This window comes from Barbatula barbatula (assembly GCF_947034865.1).
Source record: "Barbatula barbatula genome assembly, chromosome: 16".
Lineage (NCBI taxonomy): Eukaryota > Metazoa > Chordata > Actinopteri > Cypriniformes > Nemacheilidae > Barbatula > Barbatula barbatula.
In genome coordinates this window covers 12,201,144-12,215,102 of record NC_136779.1, presented here as the reverse complement: position 1 = coordinate 12,215,102, position 13,959 = coordinate 12,201,144, and the positions used below count along the sequence as shown (strand labels likewise).

General features: G+C 38.9%; 1 protein-coding gene across 6 annotated transcripts in view; it reads left to right on the top strand.

Annotated features, from left to right (window-relative positions):
* The window catches only part of rnls (renalase, FAD-dependent amine oxidase), a 60,104-nt gene that overhangs the window by 31,718 nt on the left and 14,427 nt on the right, over nt 1-13,959 (top strand). For 4 of the 6 annotated variants that reach the window (XM_079477146.1, XM_079477145.1, XM_079477149.1 and 1 more), the window contains exons 6-7: nt 3,917-4,092; nt 9,275-10,295. In XM_079477146.1, coding sequence (XP_079333272.1) covers nt 3,917-4,092; nt 9,275-9,439 — 341 coding nt within the window. In that variant the 3' untranslated portion in view covers nt 9,440-10,295. Of the gene's footprint in view, nt 1-3,916; nt 4,093-9,274; nt 10,296-13,959 lie in introns of those variants that run through there. The other 2 variants (XM_079477150.1, XM_079477147.1) reach the window with 2 other exon arrangements.

The following is a 13,959-nucleotide window of genomic DNA, read 5'->3' as shown; positions in this document are numbered from 1 at the left end:
TCTCGTGCACCCCTAGCAATAATGAATATGCATCGAATCTTGAATTTAATTTAACAATTCCGCATGAAGTGCACGAAACGTTTCTACGCCAGAAGTTTACTGTTACCATACATAATATCTGTAGCAAAACCTTGTAAGCACCAACATTAGGATGTCCTACAGGGCCGGGTCAAGGGGAGCTAGGGGGAATTTGCCCCAGACTTTCCTTGGGCCCCTTTAAAAAGATGCAGCTGACAATCAAAAAGATTAAACGCTTCTTATTTTTATTATCTATGAAATAAGGATATGTCAATTTAATCATGGAAAATAAAACATATGCGTATTGTTGCCCAACCAGAATATATGATTCCCCCCTAGGTGAACCAGCCTAGTACTGGGCCTGCTGCCCTAAATGTCACACCAAAATACAACCCCAGCATGCATTACAGTGCACTTTGTGTTTTTTATCCAAGATGACAGAATGTTGTAAATTGCTTTGGATCAGATTATCTGCAGAGGCATCTGCAAACGCATACATGATGGTAGCTGTCCTTGTGGACATCAAGGCATCTCACTTGGTTATGGAACAGAACTCATGCCATCTAGTCTAGTTATGTTTCTGTGCCTGATAGGTGTTCGATTTTTGTGCATCTTTGACTGAAAAAAGTATTGTGTTCAAGGTTTATAATTTTTTTCTATCAGAAAAGTTGTGTCGGTTCACGATAGTACATCTACCGGAGTCCAATAGAATTAGTTTCTAAAAACAGCCTGCGCACCTGTCACCTTCCATCCACTCCAGCGTTTCTCAGGGCAACATCATAATTAGGAGAGCTGTTAAATTTTGCATTCTGCTGTGCTGTTCTTTCAGGCCGAACGCTCCTTCCAGCCTTCACGCGGCCACGCTTTAATCTTCATTTTCATTTCTGTAATGTGTTTTGCTTGTAGTTCCAGTAAAGTAGGTCTGAGTCTGATCTCGCACAGCACCCCAAGCTCTCTTTGAAAACTTTTTGGCAGGCCGCTAATTATAAGCTATTACTGTGTTCCTGAGTGTCTGGCATGAAGCACATTTGTGCAGTTGGGTTAATGTGGAGTGAGCTATATTATGGTTCCGAAAAATCTGAACTGGTTCATTATTGATGCGAGTTTGATTACATAAGAAATCTGAAACTTATTAGAAACGTGTAATGCTTACTAAAAAGACCAGGAAATGTGAACTCTGATCAAAAGCACCATTCGCGTAGGACTAGGTTTCTGATTGGCGTGCTCTAGATGCGATCAATTCATTCCTTCCCATAATTATATTCGTAACGTTATAATTATATAAAGTAAGAATCTTGTCCGAGCTTTTTCAAAGATCCGGCTTACAATTGGTTTGATGTCAGAAGGGATCCCAGAAGGCACTATTTAAGCCATAATACCTACAGTCAGAAAATTTGCGCACAACTGTGAGATCTGAAGTTTGTACAAAGTTTCCTGAGCGTACCGGTTGAACAAATTGAACAGAGCTGTAAAGTGTTTGAGTATTTTTACTCTCAAGTATATAAAAAATGTAGTACTTCCTTACTTTTACTCAAGGATCTTAACTTAATTTTACCTAAGTTAATTTACGTAGGTACATTAAAGGGGGGGTTCAAAACTGATTCATGTATTCTGACTTTTTTGCAACATGATGGCTTCAAAGTGTTTGACGTGGTCAAAAAAACGAGTTGGATGGATGATGTAGTATTTGCTCGATACACTCCTCCAAGGTTCGTATAGGTTTCAGAAAGTTTTTTCCTAGTATGAAAAACTTTTCTTAGTCCCTTATTGGACTATTTTCCCAGAAATGCACGCCCATATGTCAACCAATGAGAGCAAGAGAAAGAGCAAACCCATCAATGTGCTTTGTTCGTTGTACGGAAGTTCAGCTGTGTTTGGAGTCAAATGTCTGTGTTATGTTGGCCTTCAGGAGCTCGAGTGTTTCCGGAATAAATCATAAAGCTGTATCTGTCTGTATAAATCTGATCAAACTAAACACTCTTCAAAGATACTAAATATGCAATACTAGTCGATAGGTACTCAAGACCAGTATATAATGTTTCAGTTCAATAATGTTTGACATCGATAACGTTTCAGTTCAATAATATTTGACATCTTCAAAGCAAGATTCCGAGATATGAGATTGGCAGAAACTGCGTGTGTTCAATAATGTTTGACTTCTTGTAAGCAAGATTTCGTGAGAATCCCTCATTTATCAAATCTAGTGGAGAAAAGTAGAATATATGTTTTATAATCTAGTTAAAGTTTTTATGTTTTTCGCGTAAAAACATGAAGTACGTATGTTTGAAAATGTACTTGGTTGGGAGTGAAAAATACTTAAATACATCACACCTCTGAAACCGTTTGTGTAAGATGCTTAACCACACAATGATCAATGTCTTGTGCTGGCATAGAGCCCCGGTGTTTGTAAGTAAACCAAAAAATGACTCAATTATAGATGTTTATGCATATTAAACTGAAATGGGAAATAAATTCTGTAAATTGATTTGAATACAAGTTATTTTCTGTCAGGCATTACATGCAGTTTCCTGTTCACCCTGTGAACTTTGCGACTAGCTCTGCCCCCACCAAGAAATAAGTGACTCAACCAGCAGGCACGGTGCCAGCCCTCTACCCACGCTACACGACCTCTCTCTCTCTCTCTCTCTCTGGTGCTCAGTCACATTCTGGCACAAGCACACATACACATAAACACTGTAACTCTCTTTTTAAGGAAGGTCTCTCTCTCTCGCGCGCTCACCCTCTGCTTCTCCTTTTCCTCTCCTCTTGGCTTGGCACTGTGCCAAACACGTATATACTTTGACTGTTCTGCAAATGGAAAATGACTGTGCCTCTTGTGTTTTTAACCCAATACTTAGTTATAAGAACTGAGTTGGCCACCTCACATTGACCGGTTAAGACAATCGTTTTCGTATAATCACTTGGTAGACTGTCCCTGTTTTCTTGTGTCCGTCATATTGAAATGAATCCTTTCATCAATGCGTTTCCCTGAAAAGTTGAAAGTGAAGCTTGTAGGTTTCGGTAAAAATGTATAAACTATAAGCAACTCACTACATCTGGAACAAAATTACTTCCTCTTTCCAGCGGCTAATATTTGATACCTTTTCCTCAAACACCACGTTCATGAAATTTGGACACGATTTAAATGACTTATTGTTCCCTCTTGGTCCACAAAACTTTTCTAAATACAATTGATTTAACTGAATTGAAACCCCTCCTCACCGGTGGCCATAAAGTCCATGTGTTAACCGTGTCAATCCCTAACATTACAAATCTGGTCTCGGTGGTCTAATTCAGAACCTGCCGATGCCTTATTTCATCTCCATTTAATTTCCAATCGGCCCGAGTCACTTCATCTCCATCTCCAGCTGTTCAAACCCAGCCCATGTTTATAGAACCCAATAAAGGATTATTTCCTCCAGGCATGTTAAATATGTGTTTTAAAGCAGAGGAGTTATTAGAGTGTAGACTATGCTGCGTGCAAGGCTGATATATCAGGGCTCAGTCGTGGGTCGTGCCTCTGCCGATGAGCTTGGCCCGCAATGCATTAGATCATTTGGTTGGCGTGCCCATAGATGATATCACAGAGAAACCATAGTCTGGCGATGAGAAGGCTTGACAGTGTTTGGAACAGATACTAAAATACACTCACACGAACCCTCACCAAAGCTTGCGACTGATAATTGACATTGAAATAGATTGCATATTGATAATGTGCACTAGGTTGTGTTAATACTTGCTTCTGTCAAAAATTTAGTTTTTTTCTTTAGTATTTAGGGCGTTTTCTGTATCTACACAGTTCTTTTGCCGTCACCCTTATTTCTTTCTCCATGTAAAATGTCTCCTGGAACCTGTGATCTGTGCATGTTCATGAGTATGACCTCATATCTCTCAACAGCATCGAAGGACTTCGGGCCCTCTGTGGTGGTCCACACCAGTGTTCCCTTTGGAGTCCAGCACCTGGAGCAGGAGAAAGATGCGGTACAGAACATCATCCTTGAAGAGCTGGAAAAAGTGATGCCGGAGCTTCCTCAACCTGAGAGCATCAAGTTTCAGAAGTGGAGATATTCCCAGGTAAGACGACATGGTGGAGACGCTCAGATGATGTTAGGAATAGATTTGTAGAATGGGTCGTCAAACCAAAAGTTATTCAGACACCAGATATAATTTTTTATATGTTTTACTAGTGGATGCACTAAGACACTGTTGTTAATTTAGATAAGTGATGATAGCAGAATAAAGTAAACTGGATTTAAATCAAAATATAAGGTATATGGTACAAATTTTTGACAAAAAAGCAAACTACAGAATATCAGGGAATATGGGTTTTATTTGAAAATTTAAACATACACGGAAAAAAGGTTGCAGGAAATAAAGCCAAAATATACAATACATTTTTATTCATATTTGTTGATCCCTGAGTGTAGTAATATTTTGTGTCCATTCGCTATGGACTTATAAACGTTACATATATTTGTTGTGCGTAACTACTTTGCAACACAAATACAAATGTTTAAAACATCTTTAAACATATATTTGAATAAAAAGCAAAAACATTATGTCCAAAGTTGGTCATCACTTTTGTCTGTGACTAGGTATATGCAAAAATACACATATTGGTCATCATAAATAATTCCCTTCCATAATTTAGACCAGATTGCCTTTACACCACTGTATCAATTATGCATTTACATTTACATTTACATTTATTCATTTGGCAGACGCTTTTATCCAAAGCGACTTACAAGTAGTTTTTTATACAGTGGAACATTACTGCAGAGCGATCAGGGGTAAGGTGCCTTGCTCAAGGGCCCTTCAGTCATGCCCTGCTGGCACTGAGATTCGAACCTGCAAGCTTCTGATCACAAGCCCAACGCTCTAACCATTAGGCCACAGCTGACCCCCGTTTATGCCTGTTTAAAGTCAGATTGAAATTAAAATGCCAATATTTTCATGAAATATTGCTGCGTTTATTGTAAATAGTTGATCAGTGTAGGTCATTCTCTTTTAAAAATCTGTGTGCCCTCATAATCTTTAGTAAAATGCACTTCTTTCCTGTAATGACAATGCATTTTAATTTACCTGTGTTAGACGGCTTGGGCGGAGCATCAATTAATTCCGCCTCTTCAACTGCCAGTCTGCTGCCAGTTCCATTTCAAAATGCAATGTCTGTTTTTATACATCCCATCAAATCGCAGAGAAAGACGAAAGCCACGCCCACTATTTTTTCATTAGAAATTCCATTTCATGCAGAAATGCATCAAAATAAGGAAGTAAAAACGATCGCAACTTCCGTTTCAAGGGGACTTTAATGATGTCAGATCTAACACAAAATGTTCTGTAAGAAATCCATCAGAACATACCATACATATCATAACACACTAAAGTGTGTATTGTGAAATAATTGGTATGTGTTGGATTATTCAGGTCTCTCCTGTCTACCAACATATCAGCTCTTGATAAAATCTCTGTTTGAATTTTTGGAGTTGTTACTTCACTTGGAGGTTCTTTTATGTATTTATTTATATATAAAAAAAGCTTTCAAAAACACTCACCTTATTGTTTTCATGTATAGCAAGAATGAATTTTCAGGCCTTGGCTTATTTAGGCCAGCGCAACTAAAGCCTCCCCACTATACAGCAAAAGGCATTCATTTTTAATAAAGCTGCTCTGCAGACTGCAGCAGTGAATAGAGAGAATGTTCTAGTGGAAAAAAAGCTAGTCTAACTTTATCAGAAGAGGGTTGGTAGGTTGGGTCTGTCTCACACGCACACATACTAATCCTTCCTCTCCCCCCACTCACTTGGCACACACACACACACACTTACAGTAGTACGTTATGCATTCACACACTGTGTGGGACAGCGCCCTTTCTTGCACAGTTGCATTCTCTCATACGTGCACGTGGACGCGCACACAGACGTTCTGTTTTTGGGCCCCCACGCTGTCGGCCCCTGTGACACACAGCGCTGGGACCCAGTTTAAGGTCAAAGGACACAGAACATCTGTGTGGGAGCGCTGAGTAACAGAGACTGGGCCAAGGCCCGTTTAGACTGCACAGACGGGAACAGAACACTTGCTGTTATACACACACAAACACACACACACACCTGTGCACGTGCCAGATCCCGGTCAAACACAGAGCGTGAGTCGGTTAGACACATCACAGTTTGCTGAGCATAAAACAGCAGCGCACACACATACACACACCACATGTCAAAGTCATCGACTCTAATGGTTGGAAAGACTCTTCATGAATCATGAATTTTAATCCTAGGTAAATGCTGACAGATTTTTCAGCATGCATTACTTTGTATGTTTGCAAAACATTTGACTTCTCTTTTATCTTAATAGAATAGAATAGAATAGAATAGAATAGAATAGAATAGAATAGAATAGAATAGAATATTACTCTCAATGATTTGTTTTGTTTGTTCTGTAGACGCTGCATTGCATACTAATAAATCTCTGGTCATTGGCCTATTTTCGGGTCACGACAGCAGTTACAGAAGAAGTGTTAAAGATCAGACTCTGCGGTTTGAATGAAAGAATCTGAATGAAGACCAGAGGAACACCAAGGAAAGCAGATTTAGGGAGGTGAAGGAGCTCAGCCCTGCTTGCATCAGCTTACCTCTTGATAAACTAAACAATTTGTTCTTGGCCTCGTTTAAGGCCTAACGTTTATCAATTGATTTACACACAGATTACCCTTTATAGATAGGAGGGGAAGGGTTCAGACAGTACGACGATAGTGCTCTGTTTGTAAGATGACTAGCATAAGCCTCAGGAAATGGATACTATTTCCTCGTCTCTTGCACGATGGACCAAGATGTTTATCTGTACGAGCGTCGGGGCGGCTGAAGCCTTTGTAATGGGCCATGCATTGAATGTGTTTACGTGCTGCATATCTCCATTTAAACATTGTACAGAGTCTTGTAGCTGTGGCTCTTTAGGAGTTACTTACAGGCGTTGATTTTTACTGGAGGGATTTGCAGTGAGGACCTGTATCATTTACGGTTCGTTGTAAAACACATACATCAATTTAATGAGGCCAGAGGTAGTTTATGAAAACATGGAAGAGATATATAGTTTGAGGTTGGCAGTGGAACATGTCTGTCCTGTTTAACTGTTGCATATATATATATATACTTATGACACATCTGACAAATACAGTGGAGAAGCCAGAGAACGTGCCAAGAGTTGTCATTTTTCTGATTGACATTAGGAGAATTTGTAGTTATTTGCGTTTGGATTTTTGTTAATATTTCAAGAGCATGTATTTACTGGTCACCTTTTCTGAAGTTGCAACTATCAATTCTACTCATTTTGACATCTGCTCTATTCTTGGCTGTGGCTCAACCCAATGAAGGCGCCTTCAGTGCTATTAAAAGCTCTGCATTTAACCAAATATAATAATAGCCAAACTTCCCTTATGGGAAAAAAAAAGCTAGAGCTATGACTTAAAATGCTACATTGGAATTTAGGTGAACTGTACATTTTGTATAAATAAAGTATTTGAGCTGTATTTGAGTATAGACTATAGATATATACAGGAGGTTGGTGTGACATGTCATAATTGTGGCGGGTTTCTTAAAACTAGTTTGGTAAGTTCAATTTGATTTTGAAGAGACCAAAAATGTCATCTGTCATAATTTATTCACCCTAAAGTTGTTCCAAATCTGTATACAGTTCTGTATACAAAGAAAGACATTTGGAAGAATGTTAGCAATTTTCAGTTCTGGGACATCGTTGACTACCATGTAGAAATAAATATTATATAATTTTTTCTAGGGGTGGGCCGATTGTCGATACGGACCATTTTTGCTGGATCGGGTATCGTAAGTGGCGGGACGATCCAAAATCTGATCATGTGTTGGCTAATATTATCAAGCTTTAAGAGGCTGTTAGAGTTGAATTTGAAAATTTTATTATGTCATGCGATAGGTCTGGGTGAGGAGAAAACAAAAGATCATTAATTTCACGAAAACTCCACTACTGCTGTCACCAGTCACTCTCCATTCAGCATACGATAGTGTTTGATGACAGTCAGGATGCTTCTCTTTCCAAGATGTTCCAATGTTTGAATTATTCTGCATAATCACTAGATAATAATGTGTAAAGAAGCGGATCCATTAAGCGCATCAATCTGCACCCAGGATGGGCATGGGCCCTTTTGTGCCATTTTACATTAGAGCAGAGATGTACATAAGTGAAGTGTTTTCACTTTTAATCATGTACATTTTTCAAGTATCTGTGTTTTTACACAAAATGATTGCACTACATTATAATATCATTGTTCCTTCAACTTTCATAAATGCGTTATAGTTTTGTTCAATACAATAAAATACTTACACTGATCAGGAAAAAGCAGGACTAGTATCGGATCGGTATCGGCCGAAACTTACGACTCAGATATCGGAATCGAATCGTAAAGGAAAAACTGGTATCAGCCCACCCCTAATTTGTTTAGTTCTTTTGAACTCAAAAAGAGATTTTAGGAAAGCATATAATTCTTGGGCACCTTTGACTATTATATAAAAAAATCTACTATGGTAGTCAATGATGTCGCAGAACTGTAAATGGCTAACATTCTCCTTAATATCGTCCTTGTATTCGGCAGAACAAAGTCATTTATACAGGTGTGAAACAACTTGAGAGTGAGTAAAGGATGAACTGTCCCTTTAAATGTAGCAAGGATAATAAACAAAATACATGTTTCGATTCAAACATTCTGTAATGTGACCCTTTTTCGGGATTTACCACACTCCACGTACAACATGTAAATATCATTCTGTAAATTATGAAAATATAACGTGATATTTTTTATATTGTAAAATCATTGTTTGAAGCAAATCAAACGCGAATGGTCTTAATCTCATTACATTATCCAACTTTAGCCTGAATTTCACAGACAGGGTCACAAACAAGTAAAACATGTCCCATTCAATTGTAAAACTGAAGTGCTCTCTGTTTTAGTACTGCAGCTGAATGCACTCGGATCAGTCCAGTCATTTATATCTGTGATCTGTTGAGCATTTTGAAACATCACAATTAACCACACCCTGTTTACTTTTATGTCAGGAAAATTGACTAATAAACAGCATTTAAACAACTAAAAACGTACATCACATTTACATGCACTCTACCATGAGCCCTATTTGGGACACGAGACCCTTGTTAACTATTATCAATGTAAGAATGAGGTTGCATCAGCTATTGGAAGCTCAATCACTCAATTTTGTTGTTCTCTAATTAGGTGACAAGATCAGTGGTGGACAGCCCAGGGCAAATGACATTACTCTCCCAACCTTTGCTGGTGTGTGGGGGTGATGGCTTCACACACTCCAATTTCGACGGCTGCGTCGAATCCGCCCTGAAGGTCTTTGATGTTCTGAAGTCTTCTCTTTGGAAGGGGGTTTGAAAAGAGAACCTACATTTTGGGTTTTCGTTATGGATGCCAGCATTGATTTTAGATTTGAGCCCCTCCCAGCAGGAAGATGGATGTGCATCACGGCGCACGAAGAGAACTAGCTTGTGTCTGCAGACACGCATTTTGTTACAAAAACCAATTATACCGTCTGGGCCGGATGCTGAGGATTAGAGGAGGACAAAGAGAAGAGCGCAGACTGATGCCTCGTACTGAACCTGCAGACAGCACAATGCAGCAGTCGGTCTGCTAAAGTCAAGCAAATATGATCTGTTTTCAGTGTTCGATTAGAAATAAAACAATAGTAACATGCTTAATCCGTCTCTTTATATGTTGGTGAGCGTAATACTGTACACTCAAATTAAATTGTTATTAAAATAACTTTTTTTGTGTGTAACTTCGGTAATACCAAAATCAATTTCTATCTCTGTTTTTGTTTAGTTTTTCAGTGAAAATACATTCTCTCTCTCTCACTCTCTCTCTATTTATTAACGCAAACTAAACTAAAATATATGAGGTTTAAGCTAGCAACAAGAAACCCACAATCCAACAGTTTTGTACCAACAACTTATTCAAGCAAATGTATATGGTTTAAAAGATATGCAACTGTTTTTACGACTGAAAAATTTAGTGAATACCACAAAGTCAAAATAAGATAAAAAGTAGATGATTGACCAGCCATTAAATCTTAATTCTTTTAAATATATATTTTACTTTATTTAGGTTGATTAAAAAATGTGAATTACGAGTTATAGCCCTTAAATTATTTTTAACATTTATTTAGTTTTGTTTAGGTTGATTAAAAGAGATTTTTTTGACGAGTCATAGAATAAAGATAATTTTTAAGTATTATTATTTCATTTTGTTTTATTCAGGTTGATTTAAAGAGATAAATGAAAAACGTTCATGTTATAGTCCCCATTTGCACTTGATGTAATTACTGCACATGCGTTTTTGATTGCACAGCTCACAAGAGTTCAGAGATTATGTGTGCGAATCAGACCCATCTTGCATGTGGTTGTTCAGCGCAGGAGTGGGGGCGAAAGTTGGCCCAGCTCGGCTGCCACCCCCCACTGCTCTGGGTGTGCAATAATTCTGCTTAGAGGAGAGTGAGCAGCCATTGACCGACTTGTGCAGCTTAGTGGCGCTGCATCTGGGCCATAATCTGGGACAAAATGTTTGGCAGTCAGTCTGGAAGGAGAGCTTCTGCTAATCTAGTCATAATTATGGGCAGGTGGGCCCAGTGCACAGCTGGGTCTGCCTCTCTGTCTGTCTTGACCTCACCCTTTCTCTCTTTATCAGTTACTTCATCTCCCCCACTTTAAACTCCCCTCCCCACTACTAATATTAGCCTCTCTGCGTTTACCAGGATTATATTACACTTTCAGCGAGATACACTGCACTACATCATCAATAAAGAGTCAAACATCTTGTATGTTTGCAAGATGGATTGGCTCTCATTGAGCCATGAGGGTTTTTCAGCTATATGCAAGCCAGATAATAATTGATAGCATTTATCCCTGTGCATTAAATCCCATAAACGGTGTACACTACTGTTAAAAAGTTAGATGTTATTTGAGTTTTTCAAATGATCTAAAAACCTTATGAGCTGAAGACGAAAGTCCAACACAATAATAAAAACAATTCATATTTTATAAGGTGGCTAATCTGTTTTTGTTTAGTTCTATGAATCCTATAGAATTAGTCAAAAATACTTTTTGATCCAGCGATGGTTATGGTTTTTTATGTTTATGTTTTCCATTTAAAAAAATGAACTTTTCTGGCAGCTGGGGCACCAGAAATAAAAGCTTTTTTATGGACATTATACATGGAAAACCTATTACAAAAATAACAGGAAAAAATCTGTAAAATTCATAGAAGGGAACCCCTTCAATACCGTTTAAAAACATCTCAGGGTAAAACCTAATGAAGCTGAATGATGAAATTCGTGATTATTTTGAACATGCTAAACTGCAACATACTTTTGATTTAATTTGGATGATTTTGGTCGCAACACCCCAGATGGACCCTCCGCCCCACCCCAGACAAATGTGTGAATTTTCAAAAAAAAATTATAATACTTTATTGCAACATGCCATTATCCTAACGTAGACTACACAAGTTTGTCCACATGTTGTCTTCGTAAGATTGGAGAGAGTCTCTTGTGTGCTTCAATGGAAGCAAGGAAATGTACCTTTTGTGTGGAGGAGTATGTCACAAATAATTGAATTTGTGTGATGTCAGACTTTTGGACTCCATCGTGTAGGCAGCAGTATGCATATACATTCACACACACTTGCATATCCATATTTTTTGTATGTATGTATTGCTTCCCTTGTCTTCTTTTACAGGTTGACTTCTTACTTCGGTAATTGTTCAATATAAAACAATCACCCACATCTTACATTTTAAACACCAAGAGCAAGAATTTATCCACCACACATTAAATATTTTGTTGATTTGCATAGATTCTTTCCTAAAAACATCACGTTATAAATCCAAGTGATCGCAGCTTGTTTTGATTGTAAGAAACCAAAATGCAAAGGTTAAACAGATTCTGCTATGGATCCATTTCAATTGAACTTTATCATTCAGAGTGAAAGCGTATGAACAAAAGGTAGCATGTGTCTTTCTATGGCAGCGCAAAGAGACCGGTGTGATCGCTAAAAAGAAGGAGCAAGGGTTTACTCTAATGGATACATTATTCATAAGAGTCATCCTGCGAGGAATTGAGTTTAGCTGCCTGGGTTGCAGACGCCTTGCCACAACCTTGCATCAGCCGCCTCGCTTTCATTAATACGCACATTACCGACTAGGGTCTTTGATCTTTTTTAGCAGTCTATAAAAAAAAATGAGCCGTGGCTGAACACTCCATAGCTGGGTTGAAACGGTCTGTGATTTGATTTAGGTTGTTGATGGCCATCCTAAACTGATGGATGGTCATCAGGGGATGTCTGTGAGCGCAGATGAGACTGTGAATATTGTCTCTTAATTGTATGTTGCATCCATTGTGTCGAAGCCTTGCGCAAACCTGCTCCCCATCCCTATGTGTGTTTGGATGACAGTCAACCCAAGCCTTTGTTCTCCTGCCATGGCTCGTTTCAAATGTTCCCCTGACTCCTAATGCTTTTATCTTCTCCTCTGTGTGAAATAATCTTGCTCTCTTTATTTTATCCTGTTTTGCTCATCCCTCATGGCACTTCGCATGCACACGAGGGTCCCTCCTGACCGCCTCTCTTCGCCCCCCCCAGACCGTTCGACGTTCCCCCGTTTTCGGAACGCACGCGTTGTAATAGAGCATGTTGGGGATCAGAGCTCCACTGACCTATTTTTCTGATGGCGTGCGGCTCCTGCTGCAGTGCATTTTGGGTATCTGATTTGCATTTTTGCAAAGTCACTGGCAGATGGCACCAGAGGTTGAGGAGATAGCGGTAGACTAATCCCGATAGACACATGCATACAATGCTTCTCAACATCATATACAATCCCCTCCCCCATTCAGTCACATGTGGGGGGTTACAACCGTGAGGAGAAGTTGGACCCCCCCTCGCCCCTCAGAGTTGGATGAAAAGCCCTGGCATCATATCATAAGTGTTTAGGCCTGCTCACATTGAGAAGGCATTTGTAGCTGGATTCAAGGGCATGACTAATAAGATTTTTTTTCTCCTTCATATTTTGTCAGAGGGAGAGATGTTTTCAGGGAGGAAATTAGAGGATATAGTGCATGGGTTTGGGGATGTGAGGATGCGTATGTGTGTGTGTGAGAGAGAGCGAGGCAGACAGGAGATTGGGATGTTTAGACTCTTCTCCCTCTTAGATCTCTAGGGAGCTCAGGCTTGTTTAATTAGAGGGGTGGTGCAATGGGTAATGGGCTCTGACGTCATTGGCCCTCTATCTTTCTTTCTCTTTTTCCTCTCACAGACTCAACGGCATGACATTCTCAGCTGTCAATATTCAAAAGCTCTCTATTGATCTGGGAGGGACGACTTTACCCACATGGCAGCAAACTATTGGTAGCACAACTTTAGCTGTAGGGCTCAACCTCTTATCCACAGTTATGGACAGCATCAATTCTTTTTCAGGGGCAGCTGTGGTAATCCTGGCTAACTAACAATTAACAATTGTAGTAGTGCGTAAGTGTTAGTCTTGTGATGTAGTTTTAAAGAGAACCAGGATTCAAAGTTGTGGAAAACTGATAAACCTGTATATTAGCTATAAAATGGACTCGTAATTTTTTAAAAGTAACATGATAATGGGTAAATGGTGACAAAAATATAGTATAAAGCAAATTAACTGCACTGGTTGACAGTCAGTATCACTAGGGCTTTCACAATTTCAAAGATTTTCACTTTTGTGGCCGAAAGAATTTACGGTATTACCACAATATTTAAGTGTTTTATTATGTGAGGTATAATGTACAGGCAGCCGGGGGTTATAGCAAGAGAAAACCACGACAGTGTGATTAGGACTGACACAAAGCATCAAATATTGATTTTAAATATTTTATTAGCTAA